The 12,033-nt window shown below is 33.7% G+C and overlaps 2 protein-coding genes across 5 annotated transcripts; both read left to right on the plus strand.

Annotated features, from left to right (window-relative positions):
* Positions 1-236: 236 nt before the first annotated feature.
* LOC142617070 (cation/H(+) antiporter 15) lies at positions 237-4,436 on the plus strand. The gene is made up of 4 exons (XM_075789761.1): positions 237-1,130; positions 1,719-2,052; positions 2,396-2,845; positions 3,901-4,436. The coding sequence occupies exons 1-4, from the start codon at positions 237-239 to the stop codon at positions 4,434-4,436; spliced, it is 2,214 nt and encodes a 737-aa protein (XP_075645876.1).
* Positions 4,437-5,851: 1,415 nt separating this feature from the next.
* Positions 5,852-12,006, plus strand: LOC142617614 (protein SOSEKI 1). 4 transcript variants are annotated; one of them, XM_075790530.1, is made up of 7 exons: positions 5,852-5,960; positions 9,053-9,210; positions 9,320-9,389; positions 9,616-9,728; positions 9,869-10,490; positions 10,821-10,925; positions 11,715-12,006. In XM_075790530.1, the coding sequence occupies exons 2-7, from the start codon at positions 9,084-9,086 to the stop codon at positions 11,884-11,886; spliced, it is 1,209 nt and encodes a 402-aa protein (XP_075646645.1). In that variant the 5' UTR covers positions 5,852-5,960; positions 9,053-9,083; the 3' UTR covers positions 11,887-12,006. The 4 variants fall into 4 exon arrangements, with proteins under 4 accessions (XP_075646645.1, XP_075646643.1, XP_075646644.1 ...); XM_075790528.1 differs by having other exon boundaries at positions 5,877-5,960; positions 10,031-10,490; XM_075790529.1 differs by having other exon boundaries at positions 5,877-5,960; positions 10,821-10,885; positions 11,719-11,884.
* The last annotated feature ends 27 nt before the right edge of the window (positions 12,007-12,033 follow it).

Below are 12,033 nucleotides of genomic sequence, written 5' to 3' on the forward strand. Positions count from 1 at the left end.
TCAATGTATGTTTGAATATTAGTTTCAGTAAAGCCTATAGAGCTATTGATAGAGAATAACATACAATAGTCTATTTTACTGCTGCGATTTTACTTCATGTATTTAACATTTTAAATGACATGACATTGGATATACTCATATGCCTTTCGCTTTGATAGGCTGGCGTGTTATTGGGCGGATCTGGATTGGCAAGCACACAGTTTATTCACATCCATGTATTTCCAATTAAGAGCCTTATGACATTGGAGACAGTGGCAAACTTGAGTATGGTTTACTATATGTTTTTGGTTGGCCTAGAGACAGACTTTACCTTAATACTACGTGTAGGGAAGAAGGCCTATAGTGTTGTCCTAGCCGGTTTTGTCGTTGCAATGCCTTTTGGTTATGGTTTATTTTACCTACTTCAACCAAAGGCATCCAACCATGGTGGTGCAATCTTCTGGGCTATTGCTCTAGCCTGCACCAATTTCCCGGACCTTGCTCGAATCCTTGCAGATGTCAAGCTGCTACGCTCAGAGTTTGGCCGGACGGCCTTAACCTCAGCTCTTATCAGTGACTTATGCTGTTGGGTTTTCATGGTAGTGGCAATGGCATTGCTTCATCAGGGAAAGTACTTTGCACTGGGTTCAACTATTGCCTTCATTATTTTCTGTGTGTTTGCATTACGTCCAGCTCTCAAATGGATAATTCGCCACACAGCAAAAGAAGACAACTACAATGACTTCCATGTATGTATTGTTCTGACTGGGGTCATAGTGTGTGGATTCATAGCTGATGCTTGTGGTGCTCATTCCATTGCTGGGGCTTTCATGTTAGGAGTTATTATGCCAAAAGGGGACCTTACAGATACAATTATGGAGAAGGTTGAAGATTTTGTGTCAGGGATTTTGATGCCTCTTTTCTTCTTAAGTGTTGGGCTCAGAGTCAGAATTGGACTAATTACCAATGGCACTAATTGGGCAAATGCTTTTTCAGTTATTGTCCTGACTTTTATACCCAAGTTTATAAGCACTTATTGCATATCTTTGCTGTACGGCATGCCAAAACTGGATGGTCTGTCTCTTGGACTACTAATGAACACCAAAGGCTTGTTGTCCCTTATCATTCTTTGCACCGGACGGGACTTACAGGTATTCCACATCTTTCTTTGTGTGATTTGCATGAAATGAAAAAAAATGGGAATACTATTGCTCAGTATATTTGATATTACTGTAAATAAAATATAAAACTTATAAATTGAGATGACAATTAATGTGATTGGTACTGTATCAACAACATAATAAATGAAATTTTTATATTAATTTTTTGTTTTGTTTTTAAAAGTTGACACATCAATTTCTTAGGCATATGTAATAAAATTTGTGAATCTCAAACATCATAATCTAAAATCATTGAATGATTAGTCACCAACTTATTTAGGGCTACCTAGCATAAATCATCATATAGGTAGGTGCCAAGATGTAATAATATTGATGAATCAATACCAATGTAAAGCAAATAGAATAAAATCCTTCATTCTAATTAGTAGGTTGCAGACAAAATGACTCCTTGCTCTCTATTTATAAGCATAACTCATTAAGCCATATATATGATCTCTCAGGCATTTTGAATCTCTGATTTGATACTAAAACTTATTCATGCATGTATATATGACTCGCAAAATCACAAAGTTAATTACACAGCATATTGACTCGAATGTTATATATCTTTTGTTGCAGGCTTTGAACAACCAAACCTTTTCAATTTTGGTGCTTGCATTCTGGCTTATGACACTTGTGGTTGGGCCTATCCTTGCATTCACTTACAAGCGCTCAAGGCGTACCAGGCAATACAAGCGCAGGACCATACAAAGCACAAAGCCAGACACTGACTTTCGAATACTTGTATGTATTCATTCCATGCGCAATGTTTCTGGCATGATTAACCTCCTCCAGAATTCTAATCCCACTCAACTATCCCCCATTAACGTCTTTGCTGTCCACCTAGTCGAGCTCACAGGACGCTCTTCTGCCATGCTAATTGTGCATGACACCTACAGCTCTACAAACAAAGGTGTGATACATTATCAAACAATTGGAAAATAGGAAATTTAATCATTTAACTATAATTTTAACATCTTCTTCTGACTTCATACTCCCTTTAATAAAATCTTTTCCATTTGAAATTAATAACTTTCATGATTTAGATTAATATTATAAACCTAAATGTGTATTCAAAACAAAAACTGTGGCCTCACATGTGGAGATTTGTTAATTTTTAAAATGAGAGGTATAGTAGGGACATGATTCAAACTCATGACTATTTACTCTGATACATAATAAATTACCTGGTTGTTTCAAAAATTTAAATTACTAAAAAAATAGTTAATTTAATTAATTAACCATAATTTTAACAGGACGCTCTAGATCAAACTCTGACGGCATTGCAAGTGCCTTTGCAAGCTTGGAGAGCCACAGCAATAATGTTTCTGTCCAGCCCTTAACAGCAGTGTCTGCTTATGACTCAATGCACGAGGATATTTGTAGCTTAGCTGAGGACAAGCGTGTGACACTCATAATCATTCCCTTTCACAAACAACTAAGCATGGATGGTGGATTGGAGGATTCTAACCATCCTCTTAGAGGAGTTAACGAAAATGTGTTAGCAAATGCACCTTGTTCTGTAGCTATCTTTGTGGATCGAGGACTTAATGCTTCCATACGCAGAGAATCCAACCATGCTGGTCATGGACAACGCTTTGCCATGCTCTTCATTGGCGGCCCCGATGATCGGGAGGCATTGGCTTATGCGTGGAGGATGTCGGGGCATTCCAGTGTCAGCTTAACGGTGGTGCGATTTGTTTCAGGTTCATAAAATATTATACATAGAATAGAACTTAATAGTAAAGTCGTAACTATTTTGGATGTTATATTATGAACTTAGGCAGTCAGTGATGCTTCTACTATTTTAAATTTTACTGCAACACAAACTTATAATCTGATATGTAAACTTAAATACAAAACAAAAAATATTAAGGAATTTATTTATAATTTTATTGTTGTGACACTAACACCAATCACATTTATTCACTCGTTAATTTGTAAGTATTTTGTGGAAAAATAAAAAAGAAATTGTTAGAACTACTATCAATATTACTACAGAAGGATTTGAATCTAACAAGAATGAATGAAATCAGTACTACATCAATAACAATAATGCAGTGTTTAAAAGTTGACACATTAGTTTGTAAAGTTTATGTAGAGAAATTGATAATATTCTGTAACATCTCTAAGAAACTATAGTAACTTTAGCATTTTTCTTTTCATTTAGGCCACTAAAATTGAATATGGTTGTTAGCATTTACACATTTTTAACATTTTTTCTATTTTGTACCAGTAAATTCTTGATTAAAGCTTAATCAAGGAAAAAATAATATATCCTTGATTCAGTACTCATAAGGGCTCCATAGCTCAATTCGATTGTGTGTGTGTATATATTCATAAATTGTATAGACATTACACACAAAAAATATATACAGATTTTATTGAGAGCTTTTTATAAATTAAAAAATTAAAAAATTATTTAACAAACATTAATCTATCAAGAAACTTGCAGTTGACACCTTTTGATGCTCCCAACATAGACGAGTTCAAATAACCTCTTTTATCGTAATTATTGAATTAATAATTATTAAAACATACACATTAGTCCTCTATATCTTCTTCTTCTTCCTCCTCTTCTTCTTCTTAACAAACATTAGTCTATCAAGAAACTTGCAATTGGCACATTTTGATGTTCCCAACATAGACGAGTTCAAATACCCTCTCTTTTATGGTAACTATTGAATTATTAATTATAAAACACACACATTAGTCCCTTGTATCTTCTTTTCTTGTTAATATTTGTTTATTTTAAACACAGACGAACAGAATGCAGCTCAGTTGAACCCAAGAGAGAATAAAGAAGGGGAGTGCAATAACATTGAAAAGCAGCTAGACGATGACTATCTAGAAAAGTTCAGGCAAGACTCCAAATGCAACCCATCAGTTACATACATGGAGAAATTGACGAATAATGGGGAAGAAACTCTGAAAACAATAAGCACAATGGAGCATCAAGAGTATGATCTATACATAGTAGGAAGAGGGGAAGGAATGGAGTCACCATTGACATCCGGCTTAAACGAGTGGAGTGACTGTCCAGAACTTGGAGCTTTGGGGGATTCATTGGTGTCAGCAAGCTTCACATCAAATGTATCAGTTCTGATAGTGCAACAACATGGTGAAGGAAGTAGTGGAGGAGGAGAGGAACTGGGTCAAGTTGGGGTTGAAGAAGAACAAACTGGACGTCTACAAGAGCAATTTGGGCACATGACATGGCAGCCTCCTCCTAGAGATAATGCTGATAAAGAACCTTTTGTACCTCGTGCAGCTCAATATAATGAAGATGAGTATTGATGGATTAAACTTGAAGAAGAAAAAGCTAGCAACCATTGCATGAACCAGTTCTTTGTTAAAGGATCATTAGGAAGTCAATAGTGCACGTAAATATAGTTTGGTTTTGCACATCACCTAAATAGTGTTTCTTTAATTAGTTATAGTCCATCTTTGTTTGACTTAATTGTAACCGTGTCGTATTTCTATTTGCTTCTCTAATAGAAGGGTCATTTTCATTTGTTTTTGGTAATTGACTGAATCATTTTCATCAAAAATAGTAATTGACTGAATCATTTGAAATGGACAGAATTATTTGCTGTGAAATTGGATAGAATTCTTTTGATGATGGAGAGGTAGTAGTTAACAGATGTAAAGGTGGATATAGTCATCAGTTATTCTTCCTTATTTTATATTGATAAATGGAGAGCATTGTTACAGGCCTAATACATGTTAGCATATATATAGCACATTTTGCACATTTTTAATGTGTTTAGTGTTATCTTCAAGTGTGGCTTGAATCAACACATATCAATTATCCTTTTATATATGAATATATAGATACACACACACAAACACACTATCCAACCCTTATGAACATGGGAGGGACCCTTATGGATCAAGTTGATGCATAGCCCAATATCTACAGCATTTTTTTTTAATAAATAAATTATCAATTAGGAGAGGTATTTGAACACTTGAACTCTTTTATAATATTATTTGAGTTACACCTTATAAGGTTCTTAATCCTTTTGCGGTATCTTAATATATAAAGCGTAAATAAAATGGAATTTTACTTAATGGCATCATTTTAATTAATTTTCTTTCCGATTGTCCACAAAAAATGGTTGTAGGGGAAACATGTTTATTTTTCAGAAACAAAAAATGTGTCATCTTGTGGTTTTACCTTAAGTTGTAAAGTTTTAATTCATCAAACAAGGGACCTAGATTCGAATCCAATTCATAGCAAAATTCAATTAGTGTCTTGACTCTTGACTTAATAATAAAAAACAATTATCATAAAACAAACCCCAAAATTAAGATCAAATCTATTATATCAATAAATAATGGTGTAATAACTAATAACAAATAATAAAAAAATAAAAAGAAAAGCTGTTGCCTTGGTGGCAATGATTGGGGATAGTGATTAATTGATAGGTTCCTCAGGGCTAAGCAATTAATGATTGTCTAACCCAATAGTAAATTCCATGCTGGATAAATAAATATATGACATTAATGCTGTGTGTTATTATAAGATGTGAACCAAACTGCCAGTATGTTAGTTAGAAATTTACACACGGTTGGGATATGATAGTAAGGCCAAAAAAAAATTGAGTCCATCAACATCATCTACCTCATTATGTTTACTGACCTGTCCCGCCACTTTGAGTATCTAACCATATAACCAAGCTAGAAAGTAGTGCATATTCATCCATTTTTTCAGTCAAGCAGCATATTTTGGTTTCAACTGCAACGGCACGTTTTTGGACGAGAAAAGATTGCATATTCACAATTCACATCACCATCAAACACTCCTTCACGTCCAAGGTATCAATGTTCCTCTTCCTGTCTGACCCTTCACCCAATCACTAATTTTTTTTGTTTTTTTAGAGATGTAGAGAAGGAGGGGGGATTTGATTTTTGTTTTGTCCATGCTAATCAACAACAAAGAAAGGATGATCTTTCACTCTCTCCTCTCTCTCTATAAAAGAGAAAATGGATATCAAATTCTCTTTGAAGTTCACTCTCAATTCAGTGTAAGAAATCAATGATTGATGCTCCCTCATTAGGTTATCTTTCAAATTCTAAGCATATATGTTAAATTTCTATTATATGGAATATATATTTCTACATATCTTTTTATATTTTCATGAACATTTTCATTAAGTCTTGGTGATATTATATTGTTAGTTTATGGGGGTATAGCTTCTTTTAGTGAGATGAAAATAAATTAAGGATTGTCTAAGCTATATCTAAGAAGAGGTGAAACTATTAAAAGTTTTATCTAAGAGAATAAGTTTTTTTTTTTTTTTTCTCGATAACTCAATTGTTACAATGAGAAAGAGGTGATTTGAATTAACCAGTTAAACTATAAAACTCTTGATAAAATAAGCTAACTAGGTAGCTTAATTTCATTTTTAAGCCTATGAAACCAAAGGCCTTATTCATTATTTTCTAAAATCGTTATTAGTATAATTAGATGCTTAATAATAAAGAAATGTATGCTAGCTAGGATGTAATTGATTCCCAAATTGCACTTTCTTATGGAAGCTATAGGACAGAATGAGGAACAAAAATGATTTCTGTTAAGGCATGTTGAATGATGGATTAGTTTTTTGTCTTTACTTTTTGCGGTGTTCAGTAGTACCCTTTTTCTCTTCTGTGTTGCTGGCATATTAAAGTTGCAAAAAACTGACGAGAAGAAGGTCCTGACTTCTGATATGAATGCAAAAGGCTCAACAGAGTCCATGGGGTTTTTGGAGGACCCCATCATCATGGATAGCTAGGTTAAATTCAGAATACTTCTACCTTCTCTTTTCTTTTTCTTTTTCTTTTTTTAAATAATTGAAGGAATAAAATATTGTGTATACTTTTTTCTTTTCAACAAGTGGGTGTGAACCATGCACACTTTGATTAGAAATATATATTTTTTATTTAAATATAAAAATACTTTTTTCATAGATAGATATAACTTAAGTTTATGGTTTTATGATAATTCTTCTTTATCATTAAAACAAGGCATTAATTAGTTTATATCTCATATCTTTTATTTATTTCTTCTTTTATAAATAAAAACCAAATTTTTTATTAAATGAATAAAATACTTTATCAGTTAAGCTAGTTTAAATTCATATAAATATGTTTTATATGAACATATATGCTTGAAAAAATATTAGATAATACCAATAAATACTGATTATTAAATTCTTTAAAAAATAAAATTATTAATATAGAACATATGACATAAATTATGTTTGCACTTTTTCTCTTATTCTTAGATTTTCGGTTTGGCTAGCCAAGGTGTATAAAATTGTGTTAAGCTTTCTACCAAAAGACCATCTGATAAATAATATTAATATTTTTTTGAGAATGTGATAAATAATATTAATAGAAAACAACATTTCCAAATACATGAGAGCACAAAAATTTAGGCAGCCCCAACCAATCAATTATTGAAATAATGAATTCGGTGACCCAACCTTCTCCTCTACCTGAGAATAATTCATTCCCAGATTACCCCATTAAATAGGTTCCTTTCTCCCTCACCTTCATCATTTATTTTCATTTTTATTGAGTTAGGTCTATGGTTCAACTAGACCCCAAATTCTCAGTACAAATCAATTGATCACTGTCCAGTCAGGTCCAAATATATTATCCTCTTATTTGTAACAGACTTACATACCATATTTCTCATATTAATATCTTTATCTATAATTTAAGAGCAATCCTTTTCCCTTTTTTTTTGGAAGTCAATTTAAGAGTAATCCTATCCTATGTATAGAATTATTTTTTTTCCCAATATGCTAAGACTGTCCAACGCTACTTTTATTATGTACCAATCAAGACGTGTCACATTAGTATTTGTGAAAATTTTGTATCACTATGTTCATTAATAATTTAATTAGACAAAAACAAATATGTCATTACATAATAAGTTGTATAGGTCATCTAATATGAAAAATAATTATAATTAGAATATGGTGCTACTACAATTAAGAGACTTCTAAGAAAAGGATTTGGGAGAGGGTTAGTAGAATATATGCAACTAATGTTGCTCACTCAATCCATTTAGGTAGGATTTTGGGTTAGGTTATCGACCCTTACTGGTTGGATGAAAAAATATAATAAATAAATATATATAAGGAAAGGATATAGGAAAGAAAAAATTATAACAGAGGGTAGCAATGGATTCATTGGACCACTGTGAATTTTTGGAAATAAACAAGACCTTTTTATGGGAATAACATAGAATATATCTGAGTCAAAAGCTGGCAGGATATGTATTCTCGTATGCTATGTTTGTTAAATAGCGGGAAATCAGATAAAACTTGCGGGTGGCAAGCCAAACTGCAAATCTTTTCTCTCCATATTTATCTGATCTATATTTGGTCAATCCTCCATAATAGTGGTGCTTCCTTATACTACTCTCTCTCTCTCTCTCTCTCTCTCACACACAGTCACACTTAGAGACTGCTTGCTGAGAAGGGAAAGATAAGTGTTAGTACTGCAAAGAATAATAAGTGGGGTAATCTCGAAAACCAATGATTCTTTTGTTTCTACAAGAAAGTTATGATTTTTATATATATGGTTGTTATTTTATAGTCCATGCATATAGTCTTGTAGCTAGGCCTGCAAAGATGAATGTTGATCATCAATATTATAATGAGTAATATGCCAAGCATGAGGAATATGTTTTGTTTTCGGCTTTTTGTGGAGCAGGCCGGCAGAGAGACAAAGATCTCTCTTGGGCCTTTCATGGTCTTTCTCTATTTTTTAATGTTAAAGTTTTGAAATGTTATTGATTAATCAATGAGAGGCTTTGTCTAAAAAGAAGAGGATTTTTTGTGTTTTTGTGTTTTTGTTTGTTTGTGTTGGTATTGGTATTGGTGGTGCTGTGGGGGACTTTGTGCAAACAACAGAAGAAGAAGAATAAGAAGAAACCAGATAGGAATGGAAGCCAAAGGTGGAGAAGTGAGACGTTTACACATTATTTACTTCCTTAGTCATATGGGTCGAGTTGAGCATCCCCATCTCGTTCGTGTACACCATTTCAATCGTAATGGTGTCTATCTGAGAGGTGACTAGCTAGTCATGAGTCTATTTCTTTCTCAGCATGAATTGTGATTTGTGTTCTTAGGTGATTATTGGGTGCTGATGATTAATTTTTTTCATTATTTGTGTAAAAGATGTTAAGAGGTGGCTTTCGGATCTGCGAGGAAAGGACATGCCAGATGCTTTCACTTGGTCCTACAAGAGGTATCTAATTCAATCATTCCCCTCATCCAAACAACACCTTAGTTCTATCTCTTAGAATAACTGATTAAATTCTGTATGTATCAGAACAAGTAAGACCAAGAGTGAGGGGAGTGTGAGAATAATGGTCAAATAATTAAATTTACCATTTCTTAATAGAATAAGCTTTTGAAAATATCGGTAAATTATCACTAGTGTACCTCGTTTTAAGACTAGTTCTGAATGGCAGGAGGTACAAGACAGGTTATGTTTGGCAGGACTTGCTAGATGATGATCTTATCACTCCTATATCTGACAATGAATACGTGCTCAAAGGATCCGAAATTATGAATACCCCATTTGGTTAGTCAATTAATTAATATCATTGACTTATTTGATTTGAAATTTTCCATAACCTTAATGGAATAGTAAATGATGGTGTTTTTAGTCTGTGTGTTTCACAATACTTCCCATTTAATTTAAACTCAAATTGATTGCTCTAGAACTTAAAGATCATGGTTCACACTGTGAAAAAAAAGCTTCAATATTGAAAAAGCAACAGCCTGTTGAAATTGAAGTCCTAGCTGAAGAACAACACCTGAAGCAACCTTTGATTAATGAAGAATATCAAACACAGCCAGATTCTAAAGTTAATACCTCAACAGAGTTCTCTTCTGAAATCACTGAAGAATCAACTTGTTTCGGCTCTGAGAGGTCAACGTTAGCCAATGATTCACCGAAGCTTGAAGAAGAGAAGCAAGAGCAGAGTGAGAAATTCGAAACTACTTCTTTTTATTCAGCTCTGTTGAGTAGGAAGAATAAAAAGAAGGGCAACAAGAACAAAGAGGAAAATGATGGTACACCAGCCTCAGCATATTCATCATCTTCGTCTTCAAAATCCTCGTTTACAAAGAGCAAGACCTATTCAGGTGGAGCTTCTAGCATGATTCGCAATTTGATTAGGTGTGGTGCTGTGGATACCAATGATGCAGTGTTAATCATGACGAATCGGGCTAACAGAACAAAGTCTTGTGAAGAAGAGATATTGAGAGGGCATGGGACTAATTGGAATCAAGAGCAGCAGCAGCAGCAGCAACAACAACATCAAGAACAGCAGAAAGCTAGGTAGGTCAAATTAATGGTTTTTTTCATAATTATTAAAAGTCCTTAACATTTTGCATAGATATGATGCACAGGGAAAAATTTATGTATAGTTCATTGTGTATTGTATCTTAGATTTCTCAATTAAATTCAATCATGTGGCAGGCTTGAATCTAGTTATTGTGAAGATTACACCATTTGTGCTGCATTATTCAATGCAATCACAAGATTGAATTTAATTGGAGAACTTAACATACTGCACATAGAGGGACTGCAGCTAAGCTTTGTCCTATTATGTAAGAATAAAATAACTTGGATTAATATTGAGTAATTTGAGTTGCATTGTTGGTGCAGAGAAAGCTATGATGGAGGACATAGTTCACAGAAGAAGCACAGTGAATTTTCTAAACAAAAGGCAAGTAACACTGCTTACAAGCCAGTGGCTGGGCCAAATTGCTCGTAAGTGATGCAACCTATCTTGCTAGTACTAAGTTAAACCAATGTTGTCGTTCTGGGTTGACCAGAATCTCCATTTGTTACAAATAGATATTGCAGGGTACCATAGTCAGAATAAAAAATATTGGCTTTGATTCTTTTGACTGACCAAGCCCAACTGAGGTGCGTGTGACCCAAAATATAGATCAGAATCATCAGAAGTAAGAAGAAGAAAAGTCGAATGCAAACCATAACCACTGGAGAGTATGACAAGTGGTGAAGTGTTTAACCAAGTGGGCATCTTTTTAAAGTCAAAGACTCAGCCTCAATGGAATAGGATTACTACAATCAGCAAAAGTCAAATTTCTGTTTCAGTTAAAAACAAAATGAAAATAAAAAGTACATGAATTGTTGATTATGATGGGCCTTAATACTACAAATGAGTGTGGTCAAGTTATGGTTAATTATATATTTCTTGATAAGGTTGGTTTCTATTTATATACATAACCTGTCATTTCTGCTGAGCTCATGAGCCATCTGGTCGATTATATCCTGTTAATATAATCTGTTTAAAATAATCCTTGTATCAAGTGGCCTAATTCAATAGCAAAGTTAGTCACGGATCACTATCAGTTGACACAGATAAAAATTAATGATCTTTGAGAATGTGTAGCATGATGCATAGGCCAAATCATACTCAGCAATAAGCACAAGCTACTCAATTTGGGGTTTAAAGCTAGAGGGAATTGTAGTTCATATCCTTGTGATTGCATAGAACCATAAGGTGACCAAAATTCTTTTTACTTATTGCAGGCAGTGTGGGAAGTCGTTCAAGCCAGAAAAAATGCATAAGCATATGAAGTCCTGTAGGGGAATGAAAGCATTGGCAAAAACTGCAGTAGTTTACACTGAGAAGGCTCCATCTGCAGAATCAACGGCTTCCTCCCATAGGAAATCAACAAGTGGCTATTTTTTGACCAACTAAGTTGTTTTGGAGTTAATTTCTGTTAATTTTCCAAAATTGTGAGGGAAAAGAAAAGGCCTCCATTTTTTTAGCTAATGTACAGCAGGTGATTAGAGTAGAAATGAAATATCCATCTGTTCATTTTTGTTGACAATTGGTCACCTATTA

Source organism: Castanea sativa, chromosome 11, assembly GCF_040712315.1.
Source record: "Castanea sativa cultivar Marrone di Chiusa Pesio chromosome 11, ASM4071231v1".
NCBI lineage: Eukaryota > Viridiplantae > Streptophyta > Magnoliopsida > Fagales > Fagaceae > Castanea > Castanea sativa.

Excerpts from the sequence above, each read along its gene's own strand:
- LOC142617070 (XM_075789761.1), top strand. The coding sequence starts at position 237 with ATGACATTGGAGACAGTGGCAAACTTGAGTATGGTTTACTATATGTTT. Across the intron at positions 1,131-1,718 it reads GCACCGGACGGGACTTACAG|GCTTTGAACAACCAAACCTT; the intron begins GTATTCCACATC and ends CTTTTGTTGCAG. Across the intron at positions 2,846-3,900 it reads GGTGGTGCGATTTGTTTCAG|ACGAACAGAATGCAGCTCAG; the intron begins GTTCATAAAATA and ends TTTTAAACACAG.
- LOC142617614 (XM_075790530.1), top strand. The coding sequence starts at position 9,084 with ATGGAAGCCAAAGGTGGAGAAGTGAGACGTTTACACATTATTTACTTC. Across the intron at positions 9,390-9,615 it reads TTCACTTGGTCCTACAAGAG|GAGGTACAAGACAGGTTATG; the intron begins GTATCTAATTCA and ends TCTGAATGGCAG. Across the intron at positions 9,729-9,868 it reads AATTATGAATACCCCATTTG|AACTTAAAGATCATGGTTCA; the intron begins GTTAGTCAATTA and ends TGATTGCTCTAG.